The sequence below is a fragment of the Peromyscus leucopus genome, chromosome 22 (genome assembly GCF_004664715.2).
Source record: "Peromyscus leucopus breed LL Stock chromosome 22, UCI_PerLeu_2.1, whole genome shotgun sequence".
In the NCBI taxonomy this organism is placed as follows: domain Eukaryota; kingdom Metazoa; phylum Chordata; class Mammalia; order Rodentia; family Cricetidae; genus Peromyscus; species Peromyscus leucopus.
In genome coordinates this window covers 30,651,045-30,669,061 of record NC_051081.1, presented here as the reverse complement: position 1 = coordinate 30,669,061, position 18,017 = coordinate 30,651,045, and the positions used below count along the sequence as shown (strand labels likewise).

The 18,017-nt window shown below is 38.7% G+C and overlaps 1 protein-coding gene across 12 annotated transcripts in view; it reads left to right on the top strand.

The window, feature by feature from the left end:
• Birc6 (baculoviral IAP repeat containing 6) overlaps positions 1–18,017 on the top strand; it is a 188,573-nt gene that overhangs the window by 132,379 nt on the left and 38,177 nt on the right. For all 12 annotated transcript variants that reach the window (XR_003734946.2, XR_005089742.1, XM_028873519.1 and 9 more), the window contains 5 exons: positions 240–436; positions 4,022–4,322; positions 6,389–6,606; positions 8,278–8,442; positions 9,689–9,857. Coding sequence is in view for 10 of the 12 variants with exons in the window: in XM_028873519.1 (XP_028729352.1) it covers positions 240–436; positions 4,022–4,322; positions 6,389–6,606; positions 8,278–8,442; positions 9,689–9,857 (1,050 nt within the window). In the remaining 2 variants the exon portion in view is untranslated. The remainder of the gene's footprint in view (positions 1–239; positions 437–4,021; positions 4,323–6,388; positions 6,607–8,277; positions 8,443–9,688; positions 9,858–18,017) is intronic.

The window sequence follows — 18,017 nt, the reverse complement described above, 5'->3', positions numbered from 1 at the left end:
CCGTGTGCACCAGCCACACCTCACATGTGGCAGTCAGAGGTCAACTTTGGAGAGCATCTCCTTCCACTATGAATTCCTTGTATTAAACTCAGGCAATCTGACACAGCAAGTACTGCTTTTATCTGCTGAGTGTCTCGTCATTTCTGCTCTTTCTTTTTATGTTGTATAAAGGAAAGCATATTGTATATGTACATAGGTTCTTTCTTACATACTGAGTTTTTGTGTAATGTATTATGTAGATCATGGAGACTTAATTGGTAGCTGTCCAGAAGATGAGGCTCTTACTCCTAATGATGAGTGCATGGATGGAGTGCTGGATGAATCTTTGCTGGAAACCTGTCCCATTCAGTCACCATTACAGGTTTTTGCAGGAATGGGTGGACTCGCTCTTATTGCAGAGAGACTGCCCATGCTCTATCCAGAAGTAATTCAGCAGGTAAGCTAAGCTTCCTACCATGGTGCATTGTGTGGCATAGTGAGGTTCTCTGTTCTTTAAGTTGGTTATATTAACCTTGAAATGTTCTTGTAATTTTTGAGCACTGGGTAAGTCATGGATTAGCTTATATAGAATGTATGAGGATCAGCTGGGAACAAAGAACCTCATTGAAGTATGGCCTTTCCCTTTATGTTAATATTATGGTCATCACACTAACATTTTCATTTCTGTATGTGGCTTAGATGAGATATTGACTGTGGCATACTACTTATTTGTGTCTTTTTTAACTTCTACTCTTAGATGCCATTTCTCATTTAGTTTTAAATCATTAATTCAGCCCATGTCAGTGTTCATTTTTGCTACTGTCATCGATGTGCATGTGTTTTTCATGTTCTTTTATAGTAATGGACAGTTTTGTCATTTGTCTCTCTAATGTTCTTTAAGGACAGAGGAAAAAATCTGGTGGGTGTCCTGGCTTACACCTCTAATTTCAGCACTTGAAAGGCATGGGCAGGATTGCCAGCTAGGGGTCATTTGGGCTATAGATAGCAAGATCTTTTCTCAAAAAACAACACCAAAACCACCATGTTTTCATTTTTCATGGTTTGAAATGATGATCAAGGACAGTGGTTCTCAATCTGTGGGTTATGACCCCACATCAGATATCATGCATATCAGATATTTACATTGCAATTCATAATAATTGCAAAATTACAGTTACAAAGTAGCGACACAGTTTTATCATTGGGGGGTCATCACAACATGAGGAACTGTATTAAAGGGTTGCAGTATTGGGAAGACTGAGAACCACTGGTCTAGGGTGTAGATCTAAGGTCTAGATCTAAAATGTATATTGCATTGTGTTGTCTTTTCTCTGTAGTCATCTTTATAACTTTAAGCTTTGTTTCTTTTATGACTATGATGTTTTAAAGGGCTAGGAATAGCTGTTGGGTCAATATGGAAACTCATACATACATACATACATACATACATACATACATACATACATGTGTATACATGGATTTCTTAGATTTATTTGTAGATCATGACTGGAATCAGACTCCCCCTAGCAATATTATGTCTCTAGTATAAGAAATTTTGTCTCCATGAAGTTCAGGGGCTGGACCAAGAAATGTTCTGAAAGCTTAGAATGTCATGTTGTACTAGAAAGTGGGAGAAATTCTCGAAGAGTGATGCAAACAATGTTAAAAGGATGTGGAAGACTGCTTGAGGGGGATCTCATACCAAATCTGATTGCACTAGGTCATAAAAATAAATAGTAGACTATTGCAACTTGTAGAATAAAATTAGAATACATATTGATAGATACTCCATGAGTAGGTGAGAGGAAAGGACTATTTCCCCAATATTTCAGAATCAGATAATGCTGTAAATGGTGTCCCAACCACCCAGCCCCAAATAACTGACTTATTTGGGGAGGTCATACGAGGCAGAATACAAATTATAAATGCTTGTCGGCCAATGGTTCAAGCTATTCTCTTATATTTTAAGTCAACCCAGATTTCTATTTATGCTTTGCCACGGCGGTACCTTCATTTCCTTGGCACATTCATCTCCTGCTCCCTCTGCATCTGGCTGATGACTCCTCTCTCTGCTCTTCTCCTTCCCATCATTCTTAGTTTGGTTGCCCTGCCTATACTTCCTGCCTGACTACTGACCAATGAGCATTTTATTAAACCAGTTTGAGTGACAAATCTTTACATTGTACAAGAAAATTACTCCACAGCATAATGTAGAAAGAATGACAGAATTGGGAAGTCATCCTAGCTAACCACTGTAGCTGTGGTATTGTCCTTTTATTTAATTGTTGCTGCCTTTTAAGCCACGGCTGTTCGAATCAGAAACTGCAACTCCGCCCTTGTGGTCTGGTCTCCTCTCCACTCCTTAGAAACCATTCTCCTCTGGCTCCTCCATACTACTTCCTGTTAGCTAAATGCTGATTCAGCCTCCTGACTTCAGGTGAATTTTATTTAATCAAATACATCTTTCCATCATTAAACCAATGTTCCAGAGCATAAACAAAAGTAACACACCTAAAATAGTATTCTGCAACATTTTGGTTTCAAGGACATTTTTGTTTGTTTTGTTTTTTGAGATTATAACATATTACATCATTTTCCCCTTCCTCTTCCTCCAAACTGTCCCATATACCCCTTCTTGCTCTGATTATTTATTTATTTATTTATTTATTTATTTATTTATTTTTTTATTTATTTATTGTTTTTTGAGACAGGGTTTCTCTGTGTAGTTTTGGTGCCTGTCCTGGTTCTCAATCTGTAGACCAGGCTGGCCTCGAACTCACAAAGATCCGCCTGCCTCTGCCTCCCAAGTGCTGGGATTAAAGGCATGCGCCACCACCGCCCAGCCCTTTCTCTGTTTTAAATTCATGGCCTTTTTCATTGTTACTACATGTGCACATGTGTATATATTCTTTTTTGTTTGTTTGTTTTTGTTTTTTGGAGCTGAGGATTGAACCCAGGGCCTTGCGCTTCTTCCATTGAGTTAAATCCCCAACCTGTGTATATATTCTTAAATATATAAATACAGCCTACTCGGTCTATAGAATGTTACTTGTTTGTTTTCAGGGCTGACCATTTATTTAGTGGTGGATAACCAATTGGTGTGCTCTTCCCTGGGGAGGACTATTTCTTAGTTGCCTATAGTTTTTTGTGTAGGACTGAGACCTCATGGGCTTTTCCCACCCATTTTTGGTGTGTCTATGGGTGTTGTCTTTATTTAACTCTAATTTGGGCAGTCATGTTGGTGTAGTTTTATGGATGTAGCTCTGATATTACTAGGAGACACAATGTCACAGAAAACTCCTGATCCTCTGGCTCTTACAGTCTTTCTTCCTACCCTTCCATAGTGTTTCCTGAGCTTTAGGTGTATCCATGGGAATTGAGCTTCACAACTCTGCATTTTTAAAGGCTAGTATAGGGTCTAGAAAGATGGTTTAGTAGTCAATAGGGCTTAGTGCTCGTCAGTATTTGTTGAGTTCCTGGCATCCATATGAGGTGGCTCACAACCTGTGTATGACTCCAGCTTCAAGGGACATGACATATTCTTCCGGCTTCTAAGGGTACAGATACACAGCGTTCATTCACACAGACAGTCACACATGTAAATACATTTTTAAAAATGGTGGTGCATGCCTTTACTACCAGTTCTCTGGAAGTAGAGGTAGGTGGATCTCTTGAGTTCCAGGCCAGCCAGAGTTACATATAAAAATAAACAAATAAATTCATTAACCCCCTCCCCCCAGAAGAAAATACTAGTAGAAGTGAGTGAATCAGTTTGAAGTGCAAGATGTTAACATAATTTTGAAGAATCTGTAGTTATTTCACTAATTATAAATAGGAAAATGCAGTTCTAATGTAGACCCACTTGGTAGATACTGCCATACTCATGATGTCATATTCTTCTTGGTATTTGTTACCTTGTTTTTTTAAAAATGTATCCCTTAAGTCTTTATGTTCCTATAGTTTAAGGAGGTCATTTGAAGTGTTTTGTAATTGAACTGAATATTGAAACGTGGAAATAGCTAAATGCTTCTCTTTTCTTTAGGTGAGTGCTCCAGTGGTAGCATCTGCCACTCAGGAAAAACCAAAAGATAGTGATCAGTTTGAATGGGTAACCATAGAACAATCAGGTGAACTAGTTTATGAAGCTCCAGAAACGATCGCAGCTGAGCCTCCGCCTGTCAAGTCAGCAGTGCAAGCCACTTCCCCCATCCCTGCCCACTCTCTGGCTGCTTTTGGATTATTTCTCCGTCTCCCGGGGTATGCTGAAGTGCTCCTGAAAGAGAGAAAACATGCCCAGTGCCTTCTTCGATTGGTATTGGGAGTTACAGATGATGGAGAAGGCAGTAAGTATTTAGAGTTCCTAGTTAAATTTATCAATACATTCACAAATAGCTTGGATAAATTTGTTCAGATTATTGTCTCTTCTTACCCATTTGTTTCTTTCATTGTAAAGCTGTTTCCATGGTTTGTTGTTACTGTTCTTTTAGAAGTAAATTTTAAAAAAATCCTAAAGAACTTTCATATTCATTTATAAATTGTATGCTGAGTACTCACAGTCCCACTGAGTGACATTGGACGAATGTAATCAGGAAGTAGGACTGTCTTCCAGTCATTGTAGTAGAACACAGGAGAGCATATTGACTCTGACAAGTTAGAAAAGGGTTTGAGCTCAGCGAGGCTATTTCTTTACAGATCTGTTAGTGTGAAGTTGTATAGCAGTTTGGGTGGTGCTCTGAAAAATAGGCAAACTTTAGTTTGGGGAGATTATTTCAGAACCGGAGAATTGAAGCAGTGTTTGGAGGCTCAGTATACGGAAAGGGAGGAGTTAGCTGATTAAAATCTCCATGAAAGGCACTTTTAAAAGTTGTGATGATGGCACATTCTTGTAATCCCAGAGCTCAAGAGTTCAGTGGCAGAAGGATCAGTATTTCAATGTACTGAGTTCAGCGGCAGCCTGGGCCCCGTGAGAGTCTGTGTGAAAAAAACTATGAAAGCACTTCATTTAAGAAAAGTTGTTACAGGTAACAGGTTATAGAAAAGCATAGGCTTTTATTTTTTTATTTTTTTATTTTGAATACCAATGAAGATTTACTAAGCAGAGCAATGGCATCTGAAAAACAACCCCTCCCCCCCCAAGAAAATTAATCTGTTGAAGTGTTGGATTGGTGTTTGCAACAAGGGCAAAGCCTAGTCTTCAGCCATGTAGAAACAAAACAAGGAAATGAAAGTTACAAGGCATAAATCTATAGCAGTGAGCCAGGACGTGGTGGCCCGCACCTTTAATCCCAGTGCTCGGAAGGCAGAGCCAGGCTGATCGCTGTGAGTTTGAGACCAGCCTGATCTATAGAGCAAGATTCAGGACAGGCACCAAAACTACACACAGAAACCCTGTCTCGAAAAATAAAATAAAATCTGTAGCAGTGTTTTGAACACAGAGAAGAGAATTAAGAAAATTGTGTTATATGATAAAGCTATAATAAATACAACTAAAGCTATAATGATTGTTCATTTTCAGATCATTTAATATAATGAAAGATTGGTTGGTCACAGTTAAGGTAGTTATAGGAAAGCAGAGTTTCATTTGGGATACTCTTTATTGTTCACTGCTGATCTTATACAGCAAAGGGGAAATGGACTTTATGCCGCTTTAAACTGCTCACATTAAGTGCAAAGAATGGTTATGATGCATGATGGTAGCACTCTTTCTGCAATATTCATCCACTGTCCTGTAGTGCTCTATCACCTGTGTTTACCACTTCTTTCTGATTGAAGCAGCACAAAACTGTGGACAAACACATCTGTTCTTACAGAAAACCACTTGAAAGGCTAGCACTTTCTGATGGTTGTAAGAAATTTCTTCTTTGGTACATGCTTTTAATTTTAGCACTGGGGAGGTAGAGGCAGAGACAGTTGGTTCATCGTGAGTTGGAGACTAGCCTGAACTGCATAGAGAACCCTGTTTTTTAAAATAAAAAAATTCTTTTTTAATGGTTAGATTTTATTTCACATTCTAATTCATAATACCTTTCTTGTTATTGATGGCTCAGATGTGTAAATTTACAGTTTGTATGTGCTATGTCTTGTAGAGACGTTCTTGATACTGTAATAAAGATAATAGTATTCTATCTCACATTCAGCCTGCTTTAAAATCAGTTTAGTGGTGAAACCTTACTTTGTCATTATTACTTGTGACCTTGTATGTAACTACTTATTATTTTCAAGTGGTGTTTTGTTTTTGTTTTTTTTGAGGCAGGATTTCTCTGTATAGTCCTGGGTGTCCCAGAACTTGCTCTAGACCAAACTGGCCTTAAACCCACAGAGATCTGCCTGCTTTTGCCTCCCAAATACTGGGATTAAAGGCATGCACTGCCCTGTGAAGTGTTTTTAATTCTAGTCTTCTCTTTCACAGGCCACATTCTTCAGTCTCCATCCGCCAATGTGCTTCCAACCCTTCCTTTCCACGTTCTTCGCAGCTTGTTCAGTGCTACTCCCTTGACAACCGATGACGGTGTGCTTCTGCGGCGGATGGCACTGGAAATTGGAGCCTTGCACCTGATTCTTGTCTGTCTCTCAGCTCTGAGCCATCATGCTCCACGAGTTCCAAACTCTAGCCTTAACCAAACGGAGGTAGGTTTTATTCACATTCTTTTAGCCAGTAGTTCTCAGCTTGTGATCGTGCTCCTGTTATGAATTGTAATATAAATACTCTTTTTTCCTATGGTTTTAGGCAACCCCTGTGAAAGGGTGCTTGACCTCCACAGAGGTGGTGACCTACAGGTTTAGACCTGCTAATCTAAGTTATGAAAAACTAAATTTAATTGATGAGAGTATGAAATGACATTTCAGAATTTGGAGTTCCATTTTATGATTACTATGGAATACTCTGGTAGCCTCCTCAGAAAAATCTAATTAACCTACCTTTAATCCCAGCACTCAGGAGACAGAGGCAGGTGGATCTCTTGATTTCAAGGCCAGCCTGGGATACCGAGTGAGATCCAGGACAGCCAAGATGGAGAAACCCTGTCTTGAAAAACCAAAGATAAAGAAAAGGATAGTTAGAGCTTTCCCACTTATCAGGATATATTGATGTCCTTTTCTTTTTAACTTTAGAGAATCTTATTATTGAGTTGTAAGTTATATATTATAGTAACCCCCCCCCAAAAAAAAAATCAATTTATTGTAATGAACTCACAAATAAGAAAATTACACAGCTTGGTTAATGTAGCTATTCAGACAAATACTTGCCCAATCTAAACTGTGTCATCTATTCTGAGAACTTGTATTTTGTTAGAATGGCCAATCTGAGCCATGGAGCTTTTTTTATGCACTTATCCACACCACACACACACACACACACACACACACACACACACACACACACACACACACACACACGAGAGGGGGGCGGGGACACAGGACAGACAGAAGGAAAAATTCATGACAGGATTAAAACTAGAAAAACTGTTAACTTTATATCTTCTTTCATGACTCCTATGTTTGTTACCTACATTCCATCCTTCCTCAGCACCTAATACTACTTTTTCTTGTCCACTTTCTAAGTCTCACACTTATATATAGCCAAACATCTACTTATTTACATAAGTAAATATATAAATTATAAACAGAATCTGTAGGGAGGAGAGTACATGGGATTTTTTTTTTCCCTTTCTGAGATGGGATCTCCTTAATTATTACTACATGTTCTAGTCACAGTTTGAACAACAAAAAACTTGAGATGTATTCTTTCTAGAAGTAGAGGTAGTCTGCCTCTCTTGATTGATATCACTTTAGTGTTTTAACAAAATCTCCTGAGATAGTTTTTAACTGGAATCCTAAAATGGGCTGACTCACAACCCTTCCCCTTTCTGTGTTTTCTGTTTGGTTTCGAGTCGTTGATTCTTCGAGCCTACTTCTTTTCCTAATCCTCTCTGTCTCTCTATTTTTTGATTTTCTTTTACTTAGCATGTAATATTTTCAAAGTTTATTCATGTAGCATGTGTTAGTATACCTTTTTGCAGATAAATAGTATTCCCTTGCACTTGTTCATATATTAATTTCTTGGTAGGCATTTGGAATCTTTCCGTCTTTGGATTGTGTGAACAGTGCTGCTGTGAACTTTTTTGCCCAAATGCTTATTTTAACACCAGTTTTCATTTCATTGGTGTGCATGCCTAGGAATATTACAGTAATTAGTTTTCAATTTTTTGATGAAAGGCCAAATTGGTTTTTATGTTGGTAATCTGTTGGACAGTTCAGTGATAATATTCCAAGCACTAGTAATATTCTTTTTCTTAAAAGCCACAGGTGTCAAATTCTCATAACCCTACGTCAACAGAAGAACAGCAGCTGTATTGGGCCAAAGGGACTGGCTTTGGCACGGGTTCCACAGCATCAGGATGGGATGTGGAACAAGCCTTAACAAAACAGAGGCTAGAAGAGGAGCATGTGACCTGTCTTCTGCAGGTGTGTTTGTGAATTTGTTACTGTTAATGATAAGTGATCTTCCTTGCTTGTATTCTTAATACCTTCCCTCTCAAAGCTTCTCACCTGAGAGCAAAGTGAGGGGATGCAATTACCCTGTGTCTTCACAGTGGTGTTTACCTGCTAGTCATCCTTTGTCTTAACATAGACCCTCTGCCCTCCTATGTTTAGCCTGTATGTTTCATTCTGTGCTAGGACTGAACCCAAGACTTCACACCTTTTAAGCCTATGCCTAGCCACTGAACTGTACCTGTAGCTCACTTTAGTTCTCTTTTTGAAATTACTCTATATTGTTTCCAGAATCAAGCCAGTTGAATATAGGAGAGAACGTCTATATCATAGAAACAAGAAGCAACTAACCTAAATCGGTGCCGTTTTGAAGTGTTATTTTCCACAGTACTAGGATGGTATGCTCATTCTAGTACAGAATTCTAAGATTCCAGCACTCTCTAACTGAATCCATCCAGTGAAACTTAACAATGAGGACTAGGGGTGTAACTCAGTGTAGTGTTTGCCTAGTATTCATGGAACCCCTTGATCCAGTCCTTAGTACTACATAAATTTAAGAATGGTAATACATGCTTGGAATCCCAAAGGAGGTAGAGGCAGGAAGATCAGAAGTTCAAGTTTGTTCTCAGCTACATAGCAAAGAAGTGGTCAGAAGAACCCCTTGAGCTCCTCACAAAGAGAAAGAAAGCCAAAGGAATTGATCAATAATGCTTGACTTGCTGGCAATGCTGTAGTCACTAGTCACTAGCATCAGTGTGTGTCTGTCCTTAAGCAGGTTGCTTCTCTTGTAGTTACCTGAAGCACCTGCCCTGTTTAAGCAATACTCAGCAGAACAGACCCTTCTCTTCTGAAAGTTAAGCTGAAATGTCCTTTCTTAGCCAGGTTGGATGTCTTAAGCCTGTAATCCCAAACTCAAAAGTTGAGAGGCATCAGGCTCACTGAAAAATCCAAGGGTACCTTTCCGGAAAACCGAACTTCGAGGATTTCCAGGGCCACATATGGAAAAGCTGTCCCCAAAATAAAAAGTACACAATCAGAATATATCGTATGAAGAAAAAAAAAATAATCTATTTTCAGCTAAGAAAAAAAAAGGTGTTCTGTTCAGACATTGGTTAAGTAGAAAATACATGTCTTAAATCTGCTAAGATCAGGTTCCTAATTATGAAGTACATCACTGAAGTATATGAAGCTGAATTCCAATATACTTTCAAAATTTTAGGTTCTTGCGAGTTACATAAACCCCATGAGTGGTGCTGTAAATGGTGAAGCCCAGTCATCTCATGAGAGCCGAGGACAGAACAGCAGCGCTCTGCCCTCTGTGCTTCTGGAGCTTCTCAGTCAGTCCTGCCTCATCCCCGCCATGTCCTCCTACCTGCGAAATGACTCTGGTAAGTCACCATATATGACAGATTGATAATCTTCATGATGATATTCTGATGTAAATATTGTGGGATTCTGTGTGTTTGTTCTACTTTCAGGAAGGCATAAAATTACATACATGGTAACTTGAAAATAAGTTAATGAGAAGTTAAGTCCATGATACTTGCTAATAAGGGCATAAAGTTTTTGAAGTTAGATAAAAAATACCATGGACACTTTTTTTGCCAGTATTCAACTGATTAAGGATTGTTTTATAATGGGCTTCAATGTGACATATATGAATATAATGGGCTTTTGTATTGTTCTCCTCCCTCTTTTGTCTCCTTCCTATCTCCCTCTCACTGTTCTCAATTCTTCCCAAGAATAGTAGTCTTCTACCTCTCCATCTTTTTTTCCTCTACTTAAAAGAAATTGTTAACTTGTGCATGTGTGTGTACATGTGTGCACAAATGCACATATATATGCCAAGGTGCACCTATGAAGTCAGATATGGAGTTAGTCCTTTCCACCATGTAGGTCCCAGATATGCAGCTCAGGTTTTCAGGACCTTATCCTTGAGCCATCTCCCTTTGCAGTCCTTTGACTCTTTTTCAGGCCAATCATGGGGAGAATTGTGTATTTGTTGGCTGTTTGCGCCTCTTGTTTGGAAGTATTGGTTCGGTTCAGTTGTCCCTCCATTGTCTGGATTCTTTGACTTTTTGGAGTTTAGTTTTAACAGTTCTTTGTATATTGTTGGTATTAACCTTGTGTCAGAAGAATAGCTGAGATCTTGTTATTAGAGGTAGCCACTGTTAAGTTTGTATTGTAATCATTAGATAATTCTCTCTCAGTTCTTTTTACTTGTAATACTGGATATGCTAGTGTTTATCCAGTTTTATTTTAGATTTTAACTTTTATAAGAAACTTAAGGTTAGTAAATGGCTTTTAAAAACATGGAAATTTATGCAGATTTAGTGTTATTCAGTTAAATTCTGAACAGTTCATCTTGTTTAGCGGGAATGCTTAGCGAATTGTTTTCCTATTAAAGCCCTTTAATTACTTTTGTTTTTGTTTTTGTTTTGTTTTTAAATAAACCTGAAGTGAGTATAAAGGAAAATTTATTTTTATCATGTATTTGTAGAAACATGTTTTAGGTTTGGTTTCTGTAAATCTCAACAGCAAATTTAAGTCATCATGTTTAGCAAATCTCATTGAGGTTAGATGATAGCTCGTTTTGGTTTTATTCATGTTTCCATGGTGACCAATTTATTTATTTATGTTCAGAATATGGTTTGGTACTGAGTTTTAAATATACTTGTTTTAAATATACTTACTGGCCTTTTTTTAAATCTTCTTTTAAGAAATGTGTGTTCAGATCTTTTTTTTTTTTTTAATGGGATTATGTGGATTTTTGTTGCCATTGAGTTTAAGTATTACAGGTATTGAATGGTTTGCAAAAATCTCACCTTCTATAATTTGCCTCTTGACTTTTTTGGTAGTTTGTTTTGCTGGCCATAGGCCTTTTAGTTTGATGTATAGTACTGTCATTATGTAGACTTCTTATAATGGCTCTGCAGTGTCTCAGTTAAAAGCATTTGTTTCTCTTGCAAGGCTTTTGGCTCCCAGTACCCACATGGAGGCTCACAGCTACCTCTAACTCCCAATTCTAGGGTATCTGACACTCTCATTGCCAAATGCATCAGGCATAAATGTGGTACACATACATGCATACATAGAAAACATACACGCAAAATCAGATAAATCAAATCTTTAAAGTTTTTTTTTTTTTTTTCCGAGACAGGGTTTCTCTGTGTAGCTTTGCGCCTTTTCCTGGAACTCACTTGGTAGCCCAGGCTGGCCTCGAACTCACAGAGCTCTGCTTGGCTCTGCCTCCCAAGTGCTGGGATTAAAGGCATGCACCACCACTGCCCGGCTATCTTTAAAGTTTTATAAGGAATTACTACATGATTTAGAAATCTCACTATTGAGTGTGTGTATGTCCATCAAAAGGAAATAAAATAGTAAGATCAAAAAGATCTGTGTGCTTTTTTTTTTTTTTAAAGCACTATTTATAATAGCCAGGATACAACTTTATCATCCAAGATTTTTGTTGATTGATGAACAGATTTTTTTGTTTGTTTTTTGTTTTTCAAGACAGGGTAGGGTTCTCTGTGTAGCTTTGGTACCTTTCCTGGAACTCATTCTGTAGCTAAGCTGGCCTCGAACTCACAGAGATCTGCCTGCCTCTGCCTCCCCCATGCTGGGATTAAAGGCATGCACCACCACCACCTGACTATGAATGGATTTTTTTAAGTGGCATATGCATAATGGAGTATCATTCAGCCACAAGAAAGATGAAATCCTGTCATTTGTATATGGGGAAACTAGAGAACACTTTTTTTAACTTAAATAGACAAGAACATTAAAACACATACTACATGTTCTCATTTTTTGTATGTTGAAAACGTTGATCACTTAATGCTAGAGAGATGGCTCAGTGGTTAAAAGTGCTATCAGCTCTTTCAGAAGACGTGGATTTGAGTCCCAGCACCCTTATGGCTACTCAGAACCATTTGTTATTCTAGTCTCTATGGATCTGATATCCTTTTCTGTGGCACACACATTTGGTCTGGGAGAGTTGTAGTGTCTCTTAACACTTGGCCAGCCTAGTCTGCAGCAGTTAGATTAGAAATTTCAAACTAGACAGAAGAATTTGAAGGATCCCAACATGTATAGGTAATTCATTTTTTCAAAATTTGAATGCTAATTATTCAGCAGTGAGATAGTTCAATGAGTAATGACACATGCTGCCATGCTGGAAGACCCAAATGCTATCCTTTGAACCTACAGATGGAAGAAAACTGACTTCTGTATGTTGCTCTCTGACCTCCAAGCATGTCCTTCCCCTCTCCCCTAAGAAGGAAGTGCTAATCACCTCTATTTTTATCACCATATATTGTATGTACTCATTGAATTACAAGACTGTACATAGTAAGTAGGAGTATCATATGCTGACTAAAAGGGGATGATTAAAAATTCAACGAAGGGCTGGGTGGTGGTGGTGTACACCTTTAATTCCAGCACTTTGATCCAAGCAGAGGCAGGCCAACCTGCTCTATAGAGCTAGTTCCAGGACATACAGAACTACACAAAGAAATCCTGTCTCAAAAACAAACAAACAACAAATCCAATGAAGAGAAAAGTTATTTTTTTCTAGAAATTTCTTAGGCAGATAGGAGAGTCTTGTATGAGGAATATGTTCATATAGTTGCTATGAATTGAACTCAGGACCTCCGGAAGAGCAGTCAGTGCTCTTAACCTCTGAGTCATCTCTTCAGCCCCAGCTTCACCATTTTATACAATGTCGAAATCTGGTTTTGTTGGCCAGTATCATTTCAAGTCAGTTAGCCTGCAGTTACCCCACTTGCCACCAGATGGAGTTACAGTGTCACTTTTAGGGAATGTTTGTAAGAAGTCTATAGGCAGGTTACTTTAGGATTACTCTCATTTTGAAAAACAATACTTTGTTGTGTCTCCTTCCTCCTGAAAATAATATAATAAGTTGTGTGGCACATTAAGTTACTCGGTATTCATTTAATGGAGCATGCAACTTTTACTGCTGTTTTTGAAACATGAAAATATCTTTTTAGAGTTGAAAGAGAAATTAGGGCTATTCTAAGAGATATTTGTGTTTATTGCTGGGAAACTGAGAAGAGAGTCTCTTCCAAGGAGCCATGGGTATGGGATAATCTCATGTGAAAAATTGCAGAGGTAATCCATTTGTGAAGTCGTTCTTTCGTTAAGGACTTTTTTTTTTTTTTTACACTTGTCAACTTTTTTTTTTTTATTTTATTTTATTTTTCAATACCATTCAGTTCTACATATCAGCCACGGGTTCCCCTGTTCTTCCCCTTCCCACCCCCTCCCCTTACCGTTAAGGACTTTTAACTTATATTTTGTATAGGATCACACTCTGTAGGTCAGCTAGTCTCAGACTCATGCTCCCTCGTCTTAGCCTCCTTCATTCTGGGACAGCAGAATGTGCAACCATCCAGGCTCTGTGCATGGGGTTTTACTAAGTTTGAGCCTAACCCTCAGCTACACATCCATGTCACAAATAATAAAGTATAGAAGGAGATTTTGAGAATTAAGAATTAACTTATGATCAAATGTTTGTAAGGCAGGCAGTTTAGTCTTACCCCATCAACTATCTTTCCAGGAATGCTGCCATCTTTCACAGCTATATCAAGTTACCAAAATGAACAATTTGATATTAGTTCAGTGGTTAACCTATAGACGACTTCTATCTCATTTTTTTTTTCCATGTCTGATTTCTGTCTTGATATCCAATCTACATCTCCCCAGTGTCTATCTCCTTGTGATGTCTTAGTATTCTTTTGTTTATTGTGATCCTCTCACTTGTCAAGAAAACTGGTTAATTTCTTCCAAGACTTTCCAATTTGGAGGATTCTTTTATCCTGATTAGACTAGGGTTATAGGTTTGGGTAGAAAGTATGAGAAAAACAGTATTTATATATTCAAAGAAAATGTAATTCCTCTCCTAGGCAGTCAACAGTAACCATTAGTTCCTCAATGGGGTGAAGTCTCATTAACTCCTTCCATATAAGCCCTGGAATGTTGAACGATTATCTTGTATAGGGAACCATACCTGTTGTGAATTCCTGAGATAATCTCAAAAAGATAGCTTATATACTTCTCCCCATGTTGTGGCTCTTATATGCTCCCTTTTTGCTCTTTCATGATGTTCCCTAAGCCTTGGGAGAGTTCATAACGATGTTCCATTTAGAACAATCACTTATTCTTAGCACTTTGGCCACTTATGAATCTTGACATTGATTGCTGTTCACCACAAAAAGAAGCTTTTCTGACCAAGATGGAAAGCATCACTAAGCTATGGATAAAAACATAAAGTTTTATGAGATAGTTTGATAATATGTCAAGTTAACAAAATAATGTAGTAGGTCCCTTTTACCCTTCAGGGCCTGTAGCCTCCCCTCTCCTAGATTTTGACTAAGTTTAAAGTACCCAGGATGAATTCCTCCCTGTGGATGCAGGCCTCAAGTCCAGTTAAAAACTTGTTCGTTACTCCATAGTCATCATGCCACTATTGCAGCCATAGGCATGTCTTGCCTGGCACATCAGGGTCTATTGCTTGTTAAGTGCATTGATGGCTTTTCTTCCATAGTCACCTGCATAGTGCTCTTTGGCTCTATGAAAGCTAGCCACCTGGAAGGAAGTTTTCAGGTTGTTTCCAGATTGATTTCTGTATACCAAGCAACCAAATTTTGTTGTGTCTTCATCAATAGCTATGGTGGGCAACCAAGAAAATAGCCTTTGTTGTTTTGAGGGGTCAGGCTATGAGGTCTCACTGACGAGTAACTTGCAAAGAGGTGTTCTATGCCTGTCACTGGGGGCTTTCATTTAATAATTCATGTCTACTGGGTGAAGCATTGTTTACCCATGTAGGGTACTATGTTCAAACACTCCCCTTTTTAAACTATTATTATTATATTTTAAAAATCAATTTGCAAAGTAGTGTGTTTCCATAAGGCTTTTTCATACATCTTTAGTTTTTTGTTAACCCACTTTCTTATTCCTTCACTTCCATTCCTGCGTAAGCCTTTTGTCCCTAGTATTCACTTCCGCATCCACTATGAATTCTATTTTTGTAATAGAGTATTTTCAGGTAAGTAAACAGTGGCAGTCAAATTTTCCTACTTCTCATCATTGGTGGGTGTAAAATGATGACACATTTCCCCATGGCTTTCCCCCTCCTCTAACAGCAGTATCTGCTGTAATGTAGCTGGCCTTGAGCTCCCCTATAGCTTGATGATGACTTTGAACATTCAGTCCTCCTACCTCCATCTCCAGTGCTGGTATATACCACTACACTCCATTATCCATTAATTTTAATTTAATTTTAATTAATCCCTCCCTCCCTCTTCTCCCCCTTTCACTTCCCCTCCTCTCCCCCCTTCCTCTCCCTCATTGTGTGTATGTGTGTGCTGTATGCTTGTGTGCATTCATACCATAGCATGTGTGTGGAGGTCAAAGGATAGCATCAGTTGCATCAGTTCTGGATATCAAATTTGGGTTTTGATCATCAGGAAGTGCCTTTACCCACTGAGTCATCTCAGTGGCTGTAGAAGAGAGGCTTCCCTGATGTCTTAATTAGGGTTTCTATTGTTGTGAAGAGACACCATGACCACAGCAACTCTTAGAAAGGAAAAACATTTAATTAGGGTGGCTTACATTTTCAGAGGTTTAGTCCATTATCATCCTGGTGTGTGCAGGCAGGCATGGTGCTGGAGAGGAAGCTGAGAGTCCTACATCTTGACCTGCAGGTAACAAGAATTTGTCTGAGACACTGAATGTATCTTGAGCATAGGAGACCTCAAAGCCTGACCCCACAGTGACACTTCCTCCAACAAGGCCACATCTACCCCAACAAAACCATACCTCCTAATAGTGCCACCCCCAATGAACTTATGGGGTGAATTACTTTCAAACTACCACAGCTGACCTGGAAATGAACTATCCATTGAATTAAGCATCATTCTAAGTAGACTTCACTATCATCACCCCATCAGAACTGACATGATCCAGCCCTTTATCCCCTATAGTAATTGCCACAGAAAGACCAGGGTTCTAAATGATGCCTCATTCTCCCATGCTCATGCTCAGTGTGGACTCTGAGACAATTCCCCATCTGATTTTCTTCTGTTGGTTCTCTGTTGTGTTTTAATTTTCTGTATAAGATTTAGAATACAATGTCTCAAAATACGTGACTGGTTTCTCTTTGTGTAGAACTGTGAGGTTAGGAACCTTTTGTTTTTGTCACTGCTGTGTTCTCAGCTTGACTAGCATCCTGTTTTTAAAAATGCTTATAGAACGGCTGTTCAGTAATTAGTGTTGGAAAAAAGTTACCCCACATGAGGCATAGAAGTGAATTCCAACTAGAATAGGCCACTCATATTTAATAACTCACAAGACGTCTTAGAAGTAAAAAATCTATTGTTTAGTACTTCAGATTTTTAACAAAAAAGTTCCCTGGACATTGGTGGCACACACCTTTAATCCCAGCACGTGGGAGGCAGAGACATGCAAAGATCTGTAAATTTGAGGCCAACCTGATCTACGGAGCAAGTTCTAGGACAGCCAGAGCTACACAAAGAAACCCTGTCTTGAAAACAAACAAACAAACAAAACGGAAAAGAAACACAAAGAAATATAAAAGAGAAAATCATTTGATTTGTAGCTAGTAATTAAAAATATGTTTTTTTGCTAAGTGGAATGTTAATTTACTGAAAGACTTTTAATAAGTTACAGTCTTGTAATAGTTACGTAAATACTATGGGAAGACTTCATTGTTTCAACTTAAACAATGTAATTGTTCTCATGCTGTACTGCTATAATGTATTATTTGGGCTAATTAATCAAGTGGTAGAATTTTTGCTTGTCACGCAGGAGACCTGGGTTTGATTCCTAGCCCATGTACCTGATGGATGTGTTTCATTTCACAGAATTTGAAAAATTAAAATATGTACACCATACTATTGACACTTATTCAGCATTTCAATGGGCAAATCTTATGAGTTCTGAAAAGGCTAATTCTGTGATTACACACCAGTAGAAGTTACGGCCATCATGGGAATATCTGTACAAATTAAGACTGACAATGCCCCACGTTGGATAATATTGCTAGCAATCCATGGAGTCTGCTTAATGATCAAAGGAATTTATTTGGGAATTAACTAATAAGAGAGAATAAAGAAATTTGTTGTAGGAAGGATGAGGCATGGTCCAGTGCTGTTCTTTGGCAAGCTCTGCCCTGGTCCATCCCAGCAACCAAAACTACAAGATATGGAAGAGAGAGCTGCATAGGTGCATCCCAGGTCTTAATGGTCTGTGAGTGGCCACACCCCAGGGTCATGTACCTCAAGGTCAGAGGCAGGTGTAACAGTTACCTGCTACCTCACTGGGGCAGTCCTTCAGTGCATGGCTCAAACAGCTCCCGCTACAATTTTTGTTTTGTTTTTTTTCGAGACAGGGTTTCTCTGTGTAGCCTGTCCTGGATCTCAATCTGTAGACCAGGCTGGCCTCGAACTCACAGAGATCCACCTGGCTCTGCCTCCCAAGTGCTGGGATTAAAGGTGGGTGTCACCACC